At 43.8% G+C, this 21,527-nt stretch overlaps 1 protein-coding gene across 4 annotated transcripts in view; it reads right to left on the bottom strand.

Moving 5' to 3' along the window:
• Nucleotides 1–21,527, bottom strand: part of Pdss2 (decaprenyl diphosphate synthase subunit 2) — a 227,093-nt gene that overhangs the window by 65,081 nt on the left and 140,485 nt on the right. For all 4 annotated transcript variants that reach the window (XM_076917055.1, XM_034523718.2, XM_076917054.1 and 1 more), the window contains exon 4: nt 15,706–15,780. In XM_076917055.1, the coding sequence (XP_076773170.1) occupies nt 15,706–15,780 (75 nt within the window). The remainder of the gene's footprint in view (nt 1–15,705; nt 15,781–21,527) is intronic.

The following is a 21,527-nucleotide window of genomic DNA, read 5'->3' on the forward strand; positions in this document are numbered from 1 at the left end:
GAAGTATTTCTAGGGCTAGGGAGATGGTTCAGTGGGTGAAGAGCGTGCTGCGCCAGTGTGAGGACCTGGGTTTGGATCTCTAGCACCCTTGTCAAGCCAGTGTGCATCTGTAGCTCTGGCTGCGGGGTGGGAAAGACAGGCAGAGACAGCAGGTCCTGGGAGCTCCTGGTTCAGCCAGTCTAGCTGAAGCAGCAAGGGCTGGGTACGGTGAGAGACCTAGCCTCAAAAAGAGCCAATCTTTCCTTTCGATTTGATAACAGTGCTGAAAACTAATATACTCTCTCGAGCCTACTCCAGGGATTCCTGGCAGAAGGCTTTAGTTCCGTGCCACAGAGGCCTCACTGCAGGGCTACTCACATGATATGACAACTGGTTTTCCAATAGGAGTGGCTCATGAGTAAGCACAAGGCCACTGAGAGCTTCCTATGCCTTCATATCCCCCATCTCGGAAAGCACAGGAACTGCTAGAGGGCGGGGCTCAGATGGGGTCCATGATTAGATTTATCGGTTCAACAGTCTAAATATTTTAGTCTCTCCTCTCTCTCCTCTGTCCTCCTCTCTCCTCTCTCTTCTCTCCTCTCTCCTCTCTTCCCTCCTTCCCTCCCCGCCTCCCCACTCCCTGCCTCTCTCTCTTCGGTTTTTCGAGACAGGGTTTCTCTGTGTAGCCCTGGCTGTCCTGGAACTCACTTGTTGACCAGGCTGGCCTCGAACTCAGAAATCCACCTGCCTCTGCCTCCCAAGTGCTAGACCACCACTGCCTGGCTAATATTTTAGTCTCTTAAAACATTCTGCCAAAGTGCTTTCCAGAAAGAAGCTTTTGAGCCATATACTGACCAGATAAATTTGAGGCTGTCTTGCCACTGATCAGAATTATTATTTTCATTGTTAACAGGTTAAAAAGTGAGACATCATTGCAAACTAAGAAGTAGTTTCGCTGATCAGCCAGTTGTCTTTCTTCCTAGTGCATCTTGACCTATGTAAAAAGTTTAGCTTAAGCCAGGATGAGCAGGCAGGGGGCGGCCAGAGCCAAGTGTAGCCTGCGAGCCACTGATGGCAGGAGTGGGGGGCGTGAATAAGGTACTCTTTTTGACTACTGCTACAGATGAGTGTCTGCGTCCTCTCACATGTAAACACTGAAGCTGGAACTCTGAGCATGGCTATCTCTGCAGCAGGAAAGTAATTAAGGTTACATGAGGTAATAAGCAGGTGGCCCCGATCTAACAAGATTAGTGCTGTCCATCATTATTAGATACCAAAGAACTCTCTACTACCGTCTTTCTTTGCTATGTGAGGACCCAGTCAGCCAGGGGATGTCAGCAGGCAAGGAACACGTCCTCACAGGAGATAAAGGTTGACTGAGCATGGCAGTCCCAGCTGGTGGGCCTGAAACTGGCAGTGATCTGTCTCTGCAGTAAAGCCAGTTGATTAGAAACTAACAGGTTATTTATACACTTCTTCCCACATCTTCCATCATGGTCTTAAAAACCAGAATGGTAACATGTTGCCTTAAAAGTTTTTTTGCTTTTTGTTTTGTTGTTGTTTTTTTTTTTTTTTTTTTTTTAAAGTATCTACATTCTGGCTATCTATTCCATTCCACTTCAAAATTAGGTGGCACAGCACCGAGAGCCCAGTCGTCACTAGCCACCAATGCAGCACCTTTCCACTGTCACCACAGGCTGCGGGTTCTCCCTAAGTACATGTTCCATACCCTTGATAAAGTTCTGGCCTTCACAGCCCGCTCTCTTTTCCATCCCTGCTCAGAGGCAGCCTCTTGTATAACCCCCACCCTGATAAATCTCTCATGTGACTGACATACATACATATGTACGTACGTACACACACACACACACACACACACACACATATTGTGTGTGTGCGTGCATTTAGGACTGGGTGAATCTTTCTCCATACTGGGTGGCACATACCACCTGTAACTCCAGCTGTAGGGGATTTGGAACCTCTAAACTCGATGGACATCAGTCCATCTGCACAGACTTTCATACAAATAGGTGAAGGGACGCGCGCATACACACAATTAAAAATACAAATAAATCTTTAAAACAATTATTTATTTACTCAAGGTATCACTGTGTAGGTCTGGCTGGCTTGAAGCTCACTCTGTAGACCAGGCTGCCCTCAATCTCAGAGATCTGCCTGCCTCTGCCTCTTGAGTGCTGGGATTAAAGAGACGCAGCACCACCCTTGGCTTTCCGCTCCCCACACTGTGCTGCCTGCGGTGCCTGGCTGTTTCTGTGGTTGCCGGAAGGACTCAAGTCCTCCCGAGTGCAGCAAGCACTTACCACTGAGCTGTCTCCCCAGCCAGAACTTTGCTTTTTAAATGTGGTGTTAGCTATCTAGTGATTTGTTTTATTTTTTTAAACTGTGTAATTTGTGAGTATACTTTGTAACTAGAACAAGCCACTTTAAATTACTCTCATTTGTCTTCAAATTGGAATACATTCAATATTTAACAATTGATTTAAAACTGTTTCTACTTGAAAATAAAAGATGCTAGTAAAATTATAGTATTACTGTCATCCCCACTGTGAGACTCTTCGAAGCCTTGGACTTGTGAAATGAACTTGAACAGATGCCCAGCAAACAATAAACATGAGACGACACATTTTATCAGCTCATTAGTGGATGTCTTGGGTATAATGCAAGGGACAAGTTGTGAGGAATGGACCAAAGACAGACACCCTAGACTACCTTAATGCTCACTGCTTCACACTTAAAGCTCCTAAACTATTTATCTTCCTTTAACACACACACATGTATGTGTGTGTGTGTGTGTGTGTGTGTGTGTATATATATATAATTTGTTATCAGGCTCTTGTACATCTAGAGCCTTCTACACAACACATGCTCAAAGTTATGTGACATGAGTAAGTCTGACATCCCAGTCAGTGTCCAGTGTCAACTCCTGACATGATAAAACTCCAACAGTCCCCTCACCACTCCATGTGTGTGCAGCCAGGTCTGCCCCCCCACCCCCACCCCCCGCTCGAGTTTGCTGACTGGCTGGCTCTGGGCCCCACCCACCCAGCCCCCATCCAGCACTAGGGATTCAGACATTCACCCAGATTCCACAGATGCTGGGCATTTATACCCAGGTCCTCAGGCTAGTTTGAGGAACATTTTAGTGAGTGTGCCATCTTACTGACTTTTCATCCGAGTCATTTTTGCTCTACTTCTAAGATTGAGCTTGGAAATAGCAAAATTAGCTCCTCCAAGAGCTCCCTCCTCTCCTCTTCCCTCCCCTCCCCTTCTCTCCTCTCTTCTCCCCTCTCCTTCCCTTCACTGCTCCTTCCCTTTCTTCTTTTGAGGCAGGTGGGGCTCAAACTCCTGGAATTCAGGAGGCCATCCCCATGCCCAGCTATGGAACATCCTCTGAAATGTGGTAAATTCTTAATGGGCTGTCCTTTGTCTTCTTGCGCACACAGCCTCTCTACAGGTGCGACTTGCACATGTCTTACGGATATACTGCTGTGTAGGTGTTTCATGTGCATACTTCTCTACAGAGCTCTGCATACTTTCAGATCTCAAGGGCAGGTCTGGGCTGTTGTCTTAATTGAAGCCTTGGCTTGGATCTCTAGGAGTACTCAGTATATGTTTTTGGCGTAAGCAGAGATTTGGTATGTTTTCTAATGAGCATTTTATCAATAGTGCCCAGCTTAGCTCTGCTTTGAAGAAATGAAAAAAGCAAAACAGAACAAAACAACACAACATTGTGCTGGTTCCGTTTATGGCAACTAGACCCAAGCCAGAATCATTTCTGAAGAGGGAAACCTTGACTGAGAAAAACCATCCCCTCCTGACTGGCCTGTGGTGCATTTTCTTGATTGATGTGAGAGGGCCCAGCTCACTGGGTGGTGCTATCCCTGGGTGGCTGGTCCTGGGTTCTATAAGAAAGCAGGCTGAGCAAGCCAGGAGGAGGAAGCCAGCCAGGAAGCAGCATCTTCCACAGCTTCTGCATCAGCTGCTGCCTCCAGGTCCAGCTATGACAGACTGCCTGATTCAATATCCGTTCAGAATAGACTGTAAGCTGTAAGCTGAAACCCTTTCCTCCCCAAATTGTTTTTGATCATAGTATTTTATCATTGCAATAGAAACTCAAAATTTTAATTTGTTTTAAACATTTAAACATTTAATTTGTTTTAATTTGGCTGCTAATAACTACACAGCAGAGGCTGTCTTGAAAATCTCTTCTGCCAAAGATACTAATAATCCCAAACTCTTCAGTTTAGCCTCGGGTGGATTATGTAGAAAGCAGCCATATCCTTTGCCAGCATAGCACAAGAATGGACTCTAGGCCACTTATTCTTCTTCTCTGAAACCTCTAGAGCCAGGCCGTCATAATGTACACGGCTGACGCTCTTGCCTCTGCGTCCTATGTGCTAGGACTGCAGGCATGTGCTGTCATGACCAGTCAAAACAAACTATACAGACACTAATACACCTTTCTTTCAGCAACTGACAGAACAAGCAAAATGAAAACAACAAACCAAGACGACTTAAATGGCATTATCAACCAGAATGGCTTAGTGGTTCCTCAGCTCAGGAAGGACGGAGTGCATGCTTCCTTTAACTGAACATGAAACATTTATCCAGAGACACTGTAGCTAGGCTATCAACAAACCTACAATAAATTTAAAATGGCTCAAGCTGGGCTGCTGGAGAGATGGCCCGATGGCTCAGTGGTTACGAGCACTGGCTATTCTTCAAGAGGGCCGGGGTTTGATTTCCCAGCATCCACATGGCAGCTTCCACCCAACTGCCTGTAACTCTAGCTTTAGTGGACCTGACTCCCTGCTCTGGCCTCCATGGGCACCAGGAATGCACATGTTAAACACACCCATATGAAGGAGAAACACCCCTACACATAAAGTAAAATAAGATTAAATTTAAAAAGAACTCAAATCCTATAAACCGTTTTATGATCACAATAGCGTTATAAAGCAGTAACAAAGACCCCTGGAAAATCCTCCAAATATTTGAAAACAAAATAACAAATTTCTTAACCATAAATCAAAGAAAAAATATAAACACTAACTGGTAAGCGATTTGCTGGGTATGAAATAAAGGGGCCACACTGAGGAATTTGGGAAGCCACTAAAGTAGCCCAGAGAAGACTGACCCAACTAGAAGGTCTGGCTTAAATACTGAAAAAGAAATAAAGTTCTACTGATACCCAGGAGGGAGAGAAAGCACAGATTCCTAGTACTGAGAAAAGTGACGTCATTACACATTTGGTGCTAGTCAATCCGACCCTTTGTGTGAAATAACATCTTCCTGTGGGATACAAACTGACTGCCAACACTCACTTTACACAGTTTACACAGTAAGTCGTAAGGCAACTGAACCTGTAGTAATGAACAAACACCTCTTCCCACACAGACCCACACAGCTTCACTGTGAGGATGCCAAAGGTTTCACCACTGCCTTGACACCTGCACCAGACAGACCATACCAGTATTTTTCATTGAACAGAGGTGTACATATTAACAAAGTCTTAGCATTGCAAAGCCAACAACTTATAAAGAAGGGATGGTATTATGTTCAAGTAGATTTAATCCAAGGTTGTATGGTCTCATATTTTAACAAAATCCATTAATTTGCCATATTTACAGATTATAAAACAATCTAAAAGACATTATTCATCAGACCATAAATTCTATCTTTAGAATCTTTAGAACTCCTCAAAAATCAAAACAACAAAAACCCAAGCCAAAAAACAACAAAACCAAAAAACCAAAAAAAAAAAAAATCAAAAGTCTAACAGAAGAAAAAATATTAAAAAATAATGGCCATTCCTATAGTTGTTGCAGAAAATTCTGTAGAAATCATGCATGCGAATATACATATCCAATACTGATTTTGTATTTTTTAAAGGTATAATCTTGCTACAAAGTCCAAGCTGGTCTCAAAGTTTTGATCCTCTTTTGTGTGCCACCACGCCTGTCTTAAAGCCCAATACTAATTCCTGAGAAAACTCCTAGGAAGCCAGAGAACTTCTTTACTAAGCAAGGGGCTGTAAATGGAAGCAGGGCTGGGGAGGTAGTTCAGTTACTTGTCTTTACTCTCAGTACTCCTGTGGCAAGACAGCGGAACCTCGCCAAGCTTGGAGGTCAGCCAGCCCCACACGCAGCAGCTAACAAGATGTCCTGCTTCAAAATAGGGGAAGGCATCCTCTGACCTCCACAGAGGCAAAAGAAATGTGTGTGCCCGCATACACAAACAAACACATCATAAGCTCTCTCTGTCTCTCTCTGTCTCTCTCTGTCTCTCTCTGTCTCTCTCTGTCTCTCTCTGTCTCTCTCTGTCTCTCTGTCTCTCTCTCTCTCTCAATAAAAACAAAAGAGCAATTAGAGCCCTAAGCCAGAAGAGCCTACAGGTTTTATCACTGGAATGTCTTCTATTCCTATCACTTCCACGTTATACACTTATATAGGATGTGGTTTTGGGGTTGAAGATTTCATTTTAGCCCCCACCCCAGGCTAAAGCTGGCTGTCGATATTTTATGTGTGGCAGTGGAAGCACAATGCTCCTGAGTGGAGGGAGGACTGTGTTTATTAACCACCGCAGGAAACATGTGCACTGCGAGTCTGCACTTCTTCCCTTTGACCCAGCTCCTGTGGAGGCAATGTAATGATTTCTGTGGAGATGTTGTTAGAGCTGAAGACAAGAGTTTGGGAGATCAGTTGCTTTTGTTGCAATCAGTAAGCAAGACTGTTTTTACATTTTTCAACGGGCTGCATAAAGAACAATTCTAAGAAATGACCCAGGTAGGGTCTGTAAGGTGGCTCAGCAGACAAGGATACTTGCTGCCAAGCCTGATGACCTGAGTTCAATCCCCAGAACTGACATGGCAGAAGGAGAGAACTGACTGCCTAGCGCTCTTTTCTGACCTAACACAATCTCCACTGTGGCACACATATACCTATATGCACATACAAAATAAAGAAATAAAATGTTTACAAAAAACCCTTGTAGTCTATGCAACCCATAGTTTTAAATTAAGGAGCAAGGTATGAGGGGTTTCTCTAGTCCCTGGGGGCCAGTATTTAGCATTACAACCCACAGCAAAAGGCCACACCTCAACAGTAGCCTAGTACAACAAACAAGAAAAAGAACCAAAAGAACATTTACTTTGAAGAGAAGGAAAATGTTCTTTATTCACAAATGCCAAGTGACTTCCTACATAGGGTTCCATAGAACCCATAAAACCAAAGGCTGTTAAGACAAATGATTGTAGGATGCAAGATGAAACAACAGTGACAACAAATAACACGCACCCCCTCCAATACCACAGAGCCCAGTTAAAATGGGTAAAATATTTATAAAGCCATTATAAAGGATATTACAATATTGCTATAGGATATTAATAGCAAATAAAGATGGAAAGATGCAAGACGCTCTCCACTGTTAGTTACTAGGGAAATATCAGCTAAACCACAATGAGCTAAAACTGCAAGATGGGCCCACATTATACTTTAGAGCGGCTAGAATAGTAAATGCTGATCACATTCTGTTTTAACAAGGTGTGGGACAACCAGAATTCTCATACACAGCTGACGGAATGGAAAGTGGGGGCTGAAGAGATGGCTCGGCAGGTGAAGGCGTGTCTTAGGGCTTCCATTGCTGTGATAAAACACCATGACCAAAGCAACTCACAGGGGAAAGGAGCTAGTTCATTTACATTTTCAGACAATAGTCCATTACTGAGAGAAGTCAGGATAGGAACCTGGGGGCAGGAGCTGATGCAGAGGCCATGGAGGGGTGCTGCTTACTGGCTTGCTCCCCATGGCTTGCTCAGCCTGCTTTCCTACAGCATCCTGGGCCACCAGCCTAGGGAGGCATCATCCAATGGTAAGCTTCACGACACACCCATTGTATGACACATAAAGTCCACTGCTAGTTTTCTATACAAAAGAAAATAAATAGCAAACGGGTTATTCCTAGGTAAACCCAAGAGAAATGAAAGTGCATTTTTTATATAGACTTCACACATGAATGCTCCCAATAGCTTCATTTGGAATACTTTAACACTGAAAACATCTCAAATTTTTCAATAGGTTGATCACAGACCGTGTTAGATGTTTATAACTGAATACCATTTAGCAGAAATAAACTATTCAGATTTGCAGTGTGGATGTATTTCAAACACCCCAGTCAATGGGTCGATATTTCTAGATCCATTTATATAAAGTTCTACAAAAATGTAAACTAATTTAAAGTGATGACAGATTGTCTATGGTTCACAGCAGAAGACACAGGATGAAGGAATACAAAAGAAGAAACCATGGGGGTGATATATGCTTATCAATTTAATTGTGATAGTTTCTTTGGTCTTTGCATATGTCTAGACATCAGTATACTTTAAATGTTCCCAGATTATTGTATATTAATAGTCCTTCCCAAAAAGATGACAAAAAAAATCTTCCATTACAGTCACTCTGGGGCTTTCTAAATAATTTAGCACCAGGTGGCTGGGGCTACTACTGGCATGCCAGGTGCTGTTTTGGTACTAGAAACACAGTGGTACTTATATTCTTGTAGGAAGAGATTTAAAGTTGGTAGTGATGATAAAAAAAAGAAAACAACAAAAAAACCTTCCAGATGGTAATACTTTTGATTAAGATAAAAATAATTAAGCAGGATAGCTATTAAAATATTCCCAACTGAGTATGGAGAAGGAGAAGTGGTTTCTGAAAAGGTGTTGCTGGCAGGGATATGAATGCTAGTGAGGGCAAGAGTCTGGCCGTGGAGCACACCCAGCGAGCGACTCCCTTCCATGGACCACCCTCCCTTCCATGGACCATCCTCAGGACATCTTTTGATCTGACTGCGTTGTAATCCCTTTGATTACTGCCTCAGTTCACAGCACTACAGATCTCCCACCCTTTCCATGAACCATCCCTGTAGGGGTCTTTATTTGTTTGTTTGTTTGTTTTAAAGGCAGGGCCACACTGTATAGCCCTGGCTGCCCTCTGCCTCTGGAGTGCTGGGACTCCAGGGGTGAGCCCCAGTGCCTGGCTGCAGTGTCCTTATTCACTAGCCCTTTACTGTTACACGAAGGAAGCCCTGATCTCCAGTGTTTCCTTACATTGAGCAGCTGGGCTCCTCCACCAGCCTGTCTTCTGTTCTATGCATTTCTTTCCTCCTCATAAGGTCTATCTCGGATAGCAGAGCCTCTCCAGAGGCTTTTCTGATGTCTCCACTAGATGCCTGGTTTACATTTCTCTCCTGTCACTTTCTCCAGGAGCACAGTCATCTTACTATCATGCTTTAGACAGTGGCACACAGCTCTGCAGGCAGGTACAACGAGCAAGCACCTATGATTTCTAACAGAGTAAACTGTCTTATTTTTATACTTGACTTGAAAGCTAAGAGCCAAAGGAAGAGAAGTACAAACATAAGAGTAATAAAAGAATAAGACTTATCTTGCCCCACAAAACCCGTGACTAATATGTAAAGCATTAATTGTGCTTGGAAACACAACTGGACCTCTGCAACTTCAGTGACTGTTAATTAACCAGGTCTTTCTCCAGAGCATTAGATTAAACTCTCTTACTTTTGTGGTTTGGGGCCAAGTTAACATGAGCAGAGCCTGTATAAAGACGGGGAGCTGTGTCTCTTCCCCTTCTCAAGACCAACTTGAGTTAAAGGCTTGCCTTTACAAAGGTAAGATCCCTAAGTTAGGTTAGAACGGAAATCAATGATGAGCAAACAGATATAATTTTAGAAAATGGGTATGTTAGCAAACCCAACCCACTAGCCCAATTTAAACTTTTTTTTTTTTTTTTAAAAAGAATGTTTATTTTTATTTATACAGGTGTTTCGTCTATGCACCACATATGCAATGCTAGCAGATACCAGAAGAGGATGATCGATCCCCTGGGCCAGACAGCATAGCCGGTAGGAGCCTCCATGTGCACACTGGGTCGAACCTGAGTCATCTGAGGGACAGTCAGTGTTCTGAACCACTGAGAGCTCCACCCCCTCTTTCGTTCTAGTTCCTCAGGTCTGATGATATTAGAAGAGTCGCTGTGCAGAGTATAGCGTTAAATCACAGTTTAATATCATAGTTTAATGGCCAGGTGTGGTAGTACATGCCTTTAATCATAGCTCAGGGAGGCATAGACACGTAGATCTCTGTAAGTTCAAGGCCAGCCTGGTTTACATCTCAAGTTTCAGGACAGTCAGGCTAAACAGTGAGATCTTGTCTCAAAAAAAAATTTACACACACACAAGTGAATGAAAGGACACAAAGGAAAAGCAGTAAAGGGATGGAAGGAGTCTAGAAGCCTTTCAATAGAACACTGCAGCAGAGCCACAGCACACGCTTGGCACTCCAAGTGTGAGCTGTGCATGAAGTTCTCGGAGGCACAGCAGAGCCAGGCTCAGGGTTCTACCAGGGCCGCACGTACGGGCTCTCTGACCCGAATGCAAGAAAGTTCCAGATCCTAGAGAAGCAGGTGTTCTGCACAAATGTGCTGCAGAAGCAGTAAAGGCTCTGTCAGCTGGGTTATCTCAGAGTGGGGACAGAGCGCCTAAACTCCATGATCCCCATGGCAGCCTGAGGCCAACTTCCCAAGCAGGTTTTGCTAAGGACAGAAGCGCATGTCCTAATACTATTAGTTAATTTAAAAGTTTTGAGAATTTCCTACAAGTCCTGTACTTACATCATTTCCACTCCTCCATGTCCTCCACGCAACTTCCCCAATCCTCTCAAATTCACCACCTCACCTCCCATTATTATTGTTATATTTACACTGTTATATATAAAAAGCACCGTGTCTATAAGATAGTCATGGTTTTGGTAGAGAGAACAGGGGTTTGGGTGTGTGAGAGCTTCTGGAAACATAGCTAGGGTCTCTGCATGTTCTAGCAAGTACTTCACCACTAAACTTCACCTTTAGCTCGAGATTATTATTATTTTTAATGCAAACTGTGAAATACAGAATAATAACATTCTACATTCCATGAAGACGTTATTCTACTTAAAAATACAAATAAAAACATAAAATTCGTGAAATGGTTCAGTAATTTGCAGAACAGTACTATGGAGAAAGTATTAAATAGACACTAAAATCATACTTTGAAAACATTTTTTTAAAAAGAAGTTTTATTTTATTATTTTATGTAAACAGGTACTTTGCCTGCATGTTTGTCTGTGTGTGCCTCGTGCCCTTGGAGGTCAGAAGAGGGCATTTGACCTCCTGGGACTGGAGTGACAGATGGTTGTGAGCTGCCATGTAGACACTGAGAATCAAATATTTTCTTCCTGGCTTTTTTCAGCGTTTGTTTCCCCTGTGTTTTAAATGTTGATCCCGCAGCTCATGATGAAGCTCTGGTTGGCCTGACCTTACTGTGCAGAGCAGTCTTGAACCTGCGTCAATCCTCCTCTGCCTCCTGAGGGCTGAGGCCACAGGTCTGTGCACCATGTGTGGCAGTATTTCCAGTTCTTTACTGACCATGGAGTTGCTTCGCTAATGAGGAAGTAAGTGCTGGTTCGAGAGCAACATGTAAGAGACTTTGCTTTGTGAACTCAGAGTCAATATTAAAACACACACTTATCAAGTGCAGTGAGAACATGAGGACTTTGTAGAAGCAGAGCTTATACCTGTAAAGGCCTGGCTTCTGTCCCAGCACTGACCCTCCCAGGGTCAGAAATGTACTCTGGCAATCTGGGATGCTATCTGCAATCTGTGAACGAGGGTTCTAGTCCTGGCATTAACCTTAAAACCACACAACACCATCATTCAAAAGATCAAGACCATCTGAGTTAGCCTCTGTAGCAGTTTACTCAGGGAGAGGAGTGGCAAGACTCCCCTTTGTATCACTAATAGAGAAGATAAGGGTTACAGAGTTCCACTGACTATATCTGAACTATATCTGAACTATTACAGACAGCAGGTGGCCTTTTAATCTATGAACAGTTGGAAACTTTGAAGAAGAACTTTTATTCCTTTCTATAAAAAGGAAGTGGTGTGCGATCTGGAGACTGTGTGCAGTACAGCAGCCCGGGCGGGCAGTGCAAACATATGACGAATGACCACTTCACATGCCACCTCTCTACTTGATTGGCTTAGGTTTTTTGCTTCTCCTCTTCCTCCTCATTTCTTTTCAGATTAACTGGTTATTTGTATGTATTAATTGTTATATATGTGTGTCTGCCTGAGTTTATGTTAAGCATAAACTCACGCATGGAGGTGCCCCAGGAAGCCAGAGGCCCTGGGTTCCTTGAAATGCGCTACAGGCAGGTGTGAGATGCCTAGTGTGGATGCTGGCAGCTGGAAAGAGCTACAAGCACTGTAACCACTGGGCCACCTCTTTGGCCCCATCTTTTAAAAAGAATTTTTTTTTTTTTTTTTGAGACAGGATCTTACTATGTAGCCCTGGTGGGCCTGGAACTCTGTAGATCAGGCTAGCCTCTGCCTCCCAATGCTGGGATTAAAGGGGTCTTTAATCAGCTATTATAGACAACAATGGGTAAAATGTTTGTCCTTAGGTACATTTTCAAAAGTCCAAGGGCTAAGTGTTATTGTAAGGAAGAAATGTCCACAAGCTGGCAAATGCAGACACACAAGCGTCTCTCCGAGAGTGGGACAAAGGAGAGCTTTCCTGAATTACTTTGCATATTTCCATGATCACAATTTACCTGCAATCTGCTAAGTCCCAGTAATTTAAGTTGTATGTTTCATCGCTGTAGGGAAATTAGGTACTAACTTCTGGAGAAAGTGGTTTATAAAGCCCAGTTGCAATTCTCACTCGCTTTAATGTACCTCCCTGCCCCACAGATGCCACTCCACAGAAAGCTAAGTTGCCCACTACCTGATCTCCATTTCTGCATTAACTTGACACAGAGAAAACAGAGGACTATTGTATTCTCTTGTCCCTGAGAGATGAGATAGGTGGTCTGCAGCTTAACTGGACTCTCAAAGCAATTCTTCCTTGAGATGAATTGCATCAAGGCTGTGTGCCGAGGCTGATCAACAGAGACCCACGGCATGGGCTTCATTTTCCATATGACCTCTGCTTGTGGTACCTTCTCAGTCATGCCAGAGCCTGCCAGCTTGGTGTGTGTGTGTGTGTGCATGTGTGTGTGCACATGTACGTGTGTGTGTATGTGTGTATGGTGACCTCTTTTTCTCTCTGCCTCTGAAGAAATTCTTTTCACTGTAATGGCAAGCACACCCAGGAAGGGCTGGTGCAGGTTCTAGTTAGGAAGGAAGTGTGGTTGATTTAAATCAGACCTGGGGTGCAAATGAAGACTGCATCATTCAATGACTGCTGTGGTCAACTATGCCTTTTTATTTCCATTATTGAAAAATAACTGATCTTCAAAGGGTTTAGCTACATTCTGAATCTTAACTGCTTTGAAAAGACTCAGGTGCTTTAAAGGGCTTTGTCAGGGAGGTGGAAGGGCAGGTGAACAAAGCACTACTATATGTATTTTTAAGGGAAATGTATTAGCTAATGGTAAGATCGGCAATGGTGCTTGCTCAGTGGCCGTTCTGTTCAGCAACCCTTCAGAGCCTTTGTTCTTGCTTCTGTTCTTTTTCCAAACAGATTATGTATTTTAAAGACCCCATGGGACTTGGAATCTAACTAAAAAACAAACAAACCCTGAGTTCGAACATGTTAATGAATAAGATTTAGACATTAAATTTGGATGTTATTATCAGCTCTAAATTGTAAGATTTTCTCCCATAAAATGATAACATCCCCAGGATGAGCCTATTCGTCTCAGGCAACGTGAGTGACATAGCTGTCAAATCTGGGTAACCGGTTATTACTGTTGCTGTTGGACCGCCTGACACAGGGAACTTAACATTCTCATAGATGACTGGTGATGTGGGACAGTCACAGTGCACGGAGAGAAACAGTGGGTAAATTAAGAGAGCAAACCAGTGAGAACATGCTCACTTCAAGGTCTTAAGTGTGCGAGGTGCGTGCATATCTATGACCTCAGGGTGGGAAGGGGAAGGCTATGACTGGCTGAGGCAGGAGGATTACATGGTGTGTGTGCTTGCTTGCTTCTGTTTTTTCAATCTCAGTATCTCAGGCATAGATGCTATTATGTAGCTCAGGTTAGCCTTGAACACATGGCAGCCTGTGTGAGTTCAGCCACACTTATCGTGACATCTTGTCTCAACAAATAAATACCATCAAAACCAAAACTAACAGATACTAGTAATTAATGTGCACTCTCTATGGGACTGAGTTGGATGCCTCAGAGACATCCCAGGTGAGAACAATGCCCCAGCTGCATCAACAGACCTTAGGCACGGTCAATAGAAGCTATCAAACCACGGTTGGTTAGGGAAGAGCAGAAGAAGTAGGATAAGAAAGAGGCTAAGAGCATAGGGTTTTAAGTTCGAATCCCAGGTAAGCTGTGTAACCTTGAGAAGTCATTCATTCATATCTCTCAGCGTGAGTAGCACCCGCCCTTTCAAGAGACTTTTGTGAAGAACAAATGAAGGTAAATCACATAAAATGTAACTTGCTTATTGGCCATCATCTTCATATAATGTATAAGGCAACTTTTGGTGAGTAGACCTCAATCACAAGCTACCTCCACCATTGATATTGACCTCCGGTCGCACGGAGAGCCACTCTTGTCTTTGAAAGTCTTGCGGTCCACATCTTGTGAGGTCCCCACATTCCAATGTGCTCTGTAGGTGAGGTCAGAGACGCCTCATGGGGACGGTGCGTCTGTGAGTCACATGTTAGCAGATGTCTGAGGTACAAAAACCCTTCACATTCCACTAGCCACTGCTGTAACCTCCCAGAGTTCCTGAGTTATACTTCAGATTTAATCTTTTTACATCTAAGTTGCTCATGCCCTCCGTTTCACTTCTGGTAAAATCTGCCTTTATTTTTAAGTGGACGGGTTAATGCTCAGGATGTGCACACTGTACAGTTTTCTTACCTTGCAGTGAGCGGTAGCTCGCTACTGCAGGAGTTAAGGAAGTTACAGTATGAAACATGGAGAGGAACCCTCCGAACAGGAGATATCATGGAGAATGGCGGATGAGCAATGAAGCGTGCGCTTCACATCCAATCTCCCACTGGAATGAAATAATGGCATTTTAAGGAAATAAAACCTAACCTTTCTTGAGATGACCTGTTAAATGAGTCAAAAAGCCCTAATTCTAAACCTATAAAATTAATCAAAACAACCCAACTGTGCAACTGCCCTAGTTCCTACCACAGAGACTCTAATAATGCAGTAATTTCTGGACCTTGAATATAAAAGACATTTCACTCCTGCTCCCACCCTTCCTGACAGCCATGCTTAAGCTGGCTGTCTGATACAGAGCCTCCTTTCTCTGGGGAGAGGCTGGCTCAGCCAGTCTGCAAAAGCAGCCCTTCCTGCCAGCAGCCCCTTATGACTGTGCTACCTGCCAGCCAGCAGTGCCCTGGTGTCTGCCCGGCTGCTGTGGACCAAACAGATTGAGATTCCAGTCAGAGGAGCAGAGGTTGCTTTAATTGGCTAAAGCTGATATGTACTGAGCGTATGGCCATGAATTTGTAGCCAAAACACTAATCTTAAAAAAAAAAAAAAAAAAGAAAAGAAAAGAAAAAGGAAAACCCACATACAGTTTAAACATAAAACAGGAAGGAAACATTTGCCACCTGGCCTCTCTTTGCAGCAGGACTTTAACCATAACGCTTTCCAAGTCTGCAATTCCATACCTTGGTGGAGGCAGAGTTTTCCTGGTATACTCCGTGCACCAAGTCCATAAGAGCACTTGCTAGAAGCTCCACAACCTAAAGAGACAAGACAGACAAACGGAATGAGCAACCCAAGGTGCAGCTCCATTTAGTCACAATGCAGGATTTGAACAGAGCATTTGAACAGAGGATGAATGAACTATTAGCTCAATTAATTTTCTGCATGTTTATTTCTGTCAAGTGGCTACTTTTCCAGGACTCCCATTCTCGGAGCCATTCCATTGGTAATTTTCATACTCAGTACAGAAAGAACAAACAACAGTAAGAAAATAGCTCACCTTTCAAATATGTTTGTTCTATTGTGCTTAAAATACACTATGGAGTCGGATGGGGCAGTGCACACCCCTAAATCACAGCATGCCCCATGCACAGTCAGGCAGGTCTTGTGGGTTCAAGGCTGATCTGGTCTACCTAGCAAATCCCCAAACAGGCAGGACGACACAGAGAGACCCTGCCTCAGAAAAACTAAACTGTTGTGGGGTACTCACTGGCCAAGACTGATGGGCCATGGGTTTAAGCCAATAGAAAGTCTTTATTAGGTGCCTGGCAATCACACTGGGTGTTTGGGATCTGAGCCTTTCTCAGGGCGAGCTTTTAAGCACAAGAACCATGTTCTGGATTGACATACTTCAGTTAACAAGAACAGTTAGGCAAAAGCAGAACTGCAGAATACAGAAGCCAAAAACCAAGGTCAGTCCGTTTAGAGGCGTTCCCAGCACTACAGGCTTTAACGGAGAAGGCCTTGCTTTAGTACCAGCAGGTTGTGCTGTGTGCTGAGTGTTACAGCCTCAATGTACTCCCATCATGCAATCAGTTGTGCTAAAGTCTCAGGTCCTGTTACACCAACAACAATAAAAATGCATGATGGACATGGTTAGCATGGGACCCCTGGGTTAAATATACCACGGACACTAAACATTTTGACAGAACTATTAAAAAAAATCAAGCAAAAGAAAAAAAAGAAGAAAAAACATCAAGCAAAATCAAAAGTGTTGAATTTGTTTCACAGTGTGAAACAAGCAGAAAACAATAAATAATCTCATTGTAACTGTTTACATAAAGCATCTTAATTCAAGAGGATAAACAGCTAGACAGTTGGTAACGTTCAGTGCAGCCATTTCAAACAGGAGCCCCTCAAGGCGGGCCCATCCTCTTCTTACAGAGCCTTCGCAGGGTTTAGCGTCTTCTGCTGTGCAGTCCGTGTCTGAGCTCTACTCTTGTGTTTCCTGAAGTTTAGCTCAGTTCTGATTGAATTAACGGATTTTGTTTCAGCTTTTATCATTGCTGTAACTGAAGTAAGCCAAGGGATACACACTGAGACATGAAGACACTTTAATCTCTGCTGTCTTGTATTTCATACACATTGTCTTAGAGGAAAATGACATCGATCTGAAAACAGACCTGCTTTAAAACTGTAACACATGCACATCTACCTTTATTTACATCCACGCTGCACACTGCTGGGGATGTGGAGATTTTGCTGATTAAAGGCATTTTCCCCTAGCTCTGCACATGAGCTAATTTGTATGACCCATAGTTTCTTTCCCCCTATTCTTCAAATAACATTGTCCTATAAGTAACTAAATACTTATGGAATATTATAGCAATACAAGCTACAGAGGAACTGGAAGCACAGTGACCCTACAGTACTACCAGATGTGCTGAGTTATTTAAGTGGGGAAGAGAAAAAAAAATGAATGGATGTCTTTCTCCTCAAATATCAGATAAGCCCCATTCCCAAATCCAGAAGGATTGAGTATCGCCAATAGGTCTATGAAAGTCTGTAACTAAACACACAGCAGCAGGCTGGATTACAGTTTATACAAGCAACGTCCCAAGAGCTCCCTGACGGCCGGACACACAATACAGATCAATCACTCACTAAGAGATGCTATAGTTCTGAAACAGTTGCGGCTCAGAGACCAGTTCTGGTCACATGAAGAGGGGTTTACAAAGAGAAAGTCCAACATTCAATGTCAAAATGACGGCACGAACTTTTAACAGCAGATCTGGCTCTGGATAACCAAGGTTTCCTTTACCCCTGAAATACCAGATGAGGCAGAAGCAATGAAAACATTGTGCTCTGACCTTTGTTCTTAGTATGTTCACAGTTGATATATAAATGACCTGTACTTACAAGTGGCTTTACTCGAACATAAACCTCTCCAGCTATGTTGAGCAGAACAGAGAACCAAGCAGGGTGGGGGAGCGTTAAGAACAGTCTAAAGGAGCTGACTGTGTCCTAGGCTAATCTGTACACTGCACATATACATGCCTTTTCAGAGCCTGGAATGCTCATTTAAATAATTACATCAAAGAATGATAGATTTAATGTTCATCCTTTAAAACTGCAAATATTGATCAAGAGCTCATTCATAAGGCAGTCAACTTATTTCACACTTCTTTTTTGAGACAGAGGCAGAACTGGCTGAACTCACAACATAGGCCAGGCTTGTCTCCGACTACAGAGCTCTGCCTTTAGACTGCTAGAATCACAGGCATGCCTGGCTCAGATTCTTTAAAAAAATACATTTATGTGTATGTGTGTGTACCTGCTTGTCTGCATGTGCGCCATGTACTTTCAGGTATCGGAGGAGAGAAGAGGCCCCTGGGACTGTTACAAGAAGCTCAGAGCTGCCTCACTGGGTGCTGGGAACCAAATCCAGAATCCCTGCAGGAGCAGCTAATGCTCTTTACCACTAAGCCATGTCTCCTGTCCCAGCTTGAGACTCTTGGGCAATAATTTATGCCACCAACAGCGCTATCAAGGGCTGGCAAGTGTGCAAAGATGCTTGCTGCCACACTGGCAGTGAGTAACCCCTGCCACCCACATGGTGGGAAGAAAGTCAATGACTTCTCCAAGTTGTCCTGTGACTGCCACATTTGCACTGTGTGTGTATTTGTATGTGCATGTGCACATGTTTGTGTGCGATTCAAATATAAATTTAAATGTGACTGTGTTTTGTGTGTGTGTGTGTGTGTGTGTGTGTATATATATATATATATATATATATATATATATATATATTTTTTTTTTTTTTTTTTAAAAAAAACATTAAGAGCTAGTGGAAATAATGACACCCAGAGGGGAATCTAGAACCTAAAAGCCAGACCCCTGAAACTTTCTCTCCAGGCATTCTAGACAAGAATAACCTTGAGAAAAATTCAAGGTCTTTATTCTTCAGACCCAGGGCATTCTAGACAAGAATAACCTTGAGAAAAATTCAAGGTCTTTATTCTTCAGACCCAGGGAAAGGCAAAGTAGAAGCCCCTGACAGCCCAAGGGAAGGCAGACACAAGAGAACAAAGCAGATCCAAGAATGAGACCATCTGCACACGGCTTCAGGCTTGCTACATATTTCTGCTATGAGACTTGGAGTTGATCACTTCAGAGTTCTGTTTTCTTCTGAATGTAAGGTGAAGGGAGATTCACAAAATGGCTCATTAGGGTTCTCCGTAGCTCAAAAATTCTATTAGAAATACAGATTTCAGCCAGGCATGTGGTACAAGTTTTTAGTCCCTGCACTTGGGAGGCAGAGGCAGAGAGGCAGAGGGGCAGAGGGGCAGAGGGGCAGAGGGGCAGAGGGGCAGAGGGGCAGAGGGGCAGAGGGGCAGAGGGGCAGAGGGGCAGAGGGGCAGAGGGGCAGAGGGACAGAGGGGCAGAGGGGCAGAGGGGCAGAGGGGCAGAGGGGCAGAGGGGCAGAGGGGCAGAGGGGCAGAGACAGGCATTTCTCTGAGTTCAAGAAGGAGTTCTAGGACAGCTAAGATAACACAGAAAAACCCTGTCCTCACAAAACCAAAACCAAACCAAAACCAACAATAACAAAACCCCCAAACAATCAAAAACCCAAACTACCCCCAAAAAACAAACCCCACAAATCTCAGCATTTATAATCAGGCAAGGCACCAGTGACTTTTGCATTGCTGTGAAAGAAAAGATAGAAACAGCTTCAGGAAGGAGCGAGCTGTCTGGGCTCATGGCTTCAGAGTGTCTAGTTCATAACTGTAAGAAGAAATCACAGCTGTGGGAGCATGATGGTTGTCAGGAAGCAGCCAGTGATAACAGACCCCTAAGGATCAAAATCACTTCCAGAATATCCCCAAATAATGCCACCAACCAAAGACCAAGTGTCTCCATGATGCTTGGGGACACTGCCGATTTAAACTGCAATATAAGATACACTTGAGAAAACTTCTATGTATGAACTTGTATGGAATATATCACCTCTCTACCTCTCTACCTCTCTCTCTCTCTCTCTCTCTCTCTCTGTGTGTGGTTTAAAACTTCCTCTCCCCTACACTATATATATTTGAGGGCTTGAATTTTATTTTTACAATTTTTTATTTTTGAAACTATGGTACACCATCCCCGCTTCCCTTTCTTCTCTCTCACCCCTCCCATGCACCTCTTTGCTCTCTGAAATTCATGGCCTCTTAAATGTTCACATAGACATGCTCTCTCATGCCTAAATATTTAAATAGAACCTGCTAAGTTTACATAAAGTAAGATGTATATACATAAAGTAGGTCAGGGCTGACCATTTCATATTGGAGAACCAACCTGGGGCCGGGGCTCCACAAATCTCCTCCTGATTGGGGGGTGGGGCTCCACAAGCCTCCTCCTCCTCCCACGTTACCATGCCTGTCTATTGGTTCAGGTCTGGGTCCCTTTTGATGTACTTTTATCAATCACCTTGTCATGGAGCTTAGCCCTCTGTGATGATTTCTTCTTTTCTTTTTGATGCTCCTGGGGCCTCATTTATATTACACTCTACTGCTGAGCTACATTCAAACTTTTCTTTCACTGTATCTTGAGGAAAGCTTTTATTAAGGTGCTTAGGCTGGTTTTAAAGCATGGAGAATGATGATAAAATTATTTCCATTGAAAAATACTAAGACTGATGGTCTACCTAGAAAATTGGCAAAGTGGTGCTTGATCTAACTAAAGATAACGTAACTACAACTAGGTGTGCAGCTTAGAGGCAGAGAAGGCTTGCTTAGTGTGCCCAAAACTCTGGGTACCACGAGACAAACTCAAACCAAAGCCAAGCAAGAGAAAACAATGCTAAGTTCTGATTCCTGAGAACTATAATAAATTGTCTTCATAAAAAACATGGAAATTGAGACCTAGTGGCACTGCCGCTGCCATATGGCAGTGGACACACGGAAGACACCCAGAGTGGAAGACAACTAGAGGCACAACTGCCACCATGCAGTGGTGGGTGCGCGGGCACCAGTAGACGAGCAAGTATGAGGCAGAGAAAGAGAAGCAGAGTGATCTGTGCACTGCTGAGAGAGGAGGACCTGGACTGGAAACGCGAGGGTGGTGAGGACCAGCTTAGTGTCCTGGCCCGTGCTGCTGCTCAGGGCCACATCTGGGTCTGTGGCCCTGAAGCTGTAGGGGTCTGTGTCAATGTCTGTGGCCCATGTTTCCACCAAAGGCCACGCAGACATCCCTGCTTGGGGTCATGTTGATGTCCTAGGGCTGCACAGAGCGGGTCCTGTCACTCACTAGCTGCAGCACTATGGGGAGCTGTCCCTGACTCTCACCCTTGCAGTGTGTGACTGCTGGCCACAGGGGCTTGAGAGCTGGAGAGCTAGCTCCGCCCTTCCCTGGGGCACTGGTAGACAGTTGACCTCTGACAGCTTGAGCTCAGCTGAAATATTAGCTGCCACACAGACCCAGACCCAGGGCTCTGAGCTGCCTCACTCCAACATCCACCCCAAAGATGCGCTGCTGGAGCACCTGAAGAACTAAAGGTCCCGCAGAACAAGCCTGCAGG

The sequence above is a fragment of the Arvicanthis niloticus genome, chromosome 20, assembly GCF_011762505.2.
Source record: "Arvicanthis niloticus isolate mArvNil1 chromosome 20, mArvNil1.pat.X, whole genome shotgun sequence".
In the NCBI taxonomy this organism is placed as follows: domain Eukaryota; kingdom Metazoa; phylum Chordata; class Mammalia; order Rodentia; family Muridae; genus Arvicanthis; species Arvicanthis niloticus.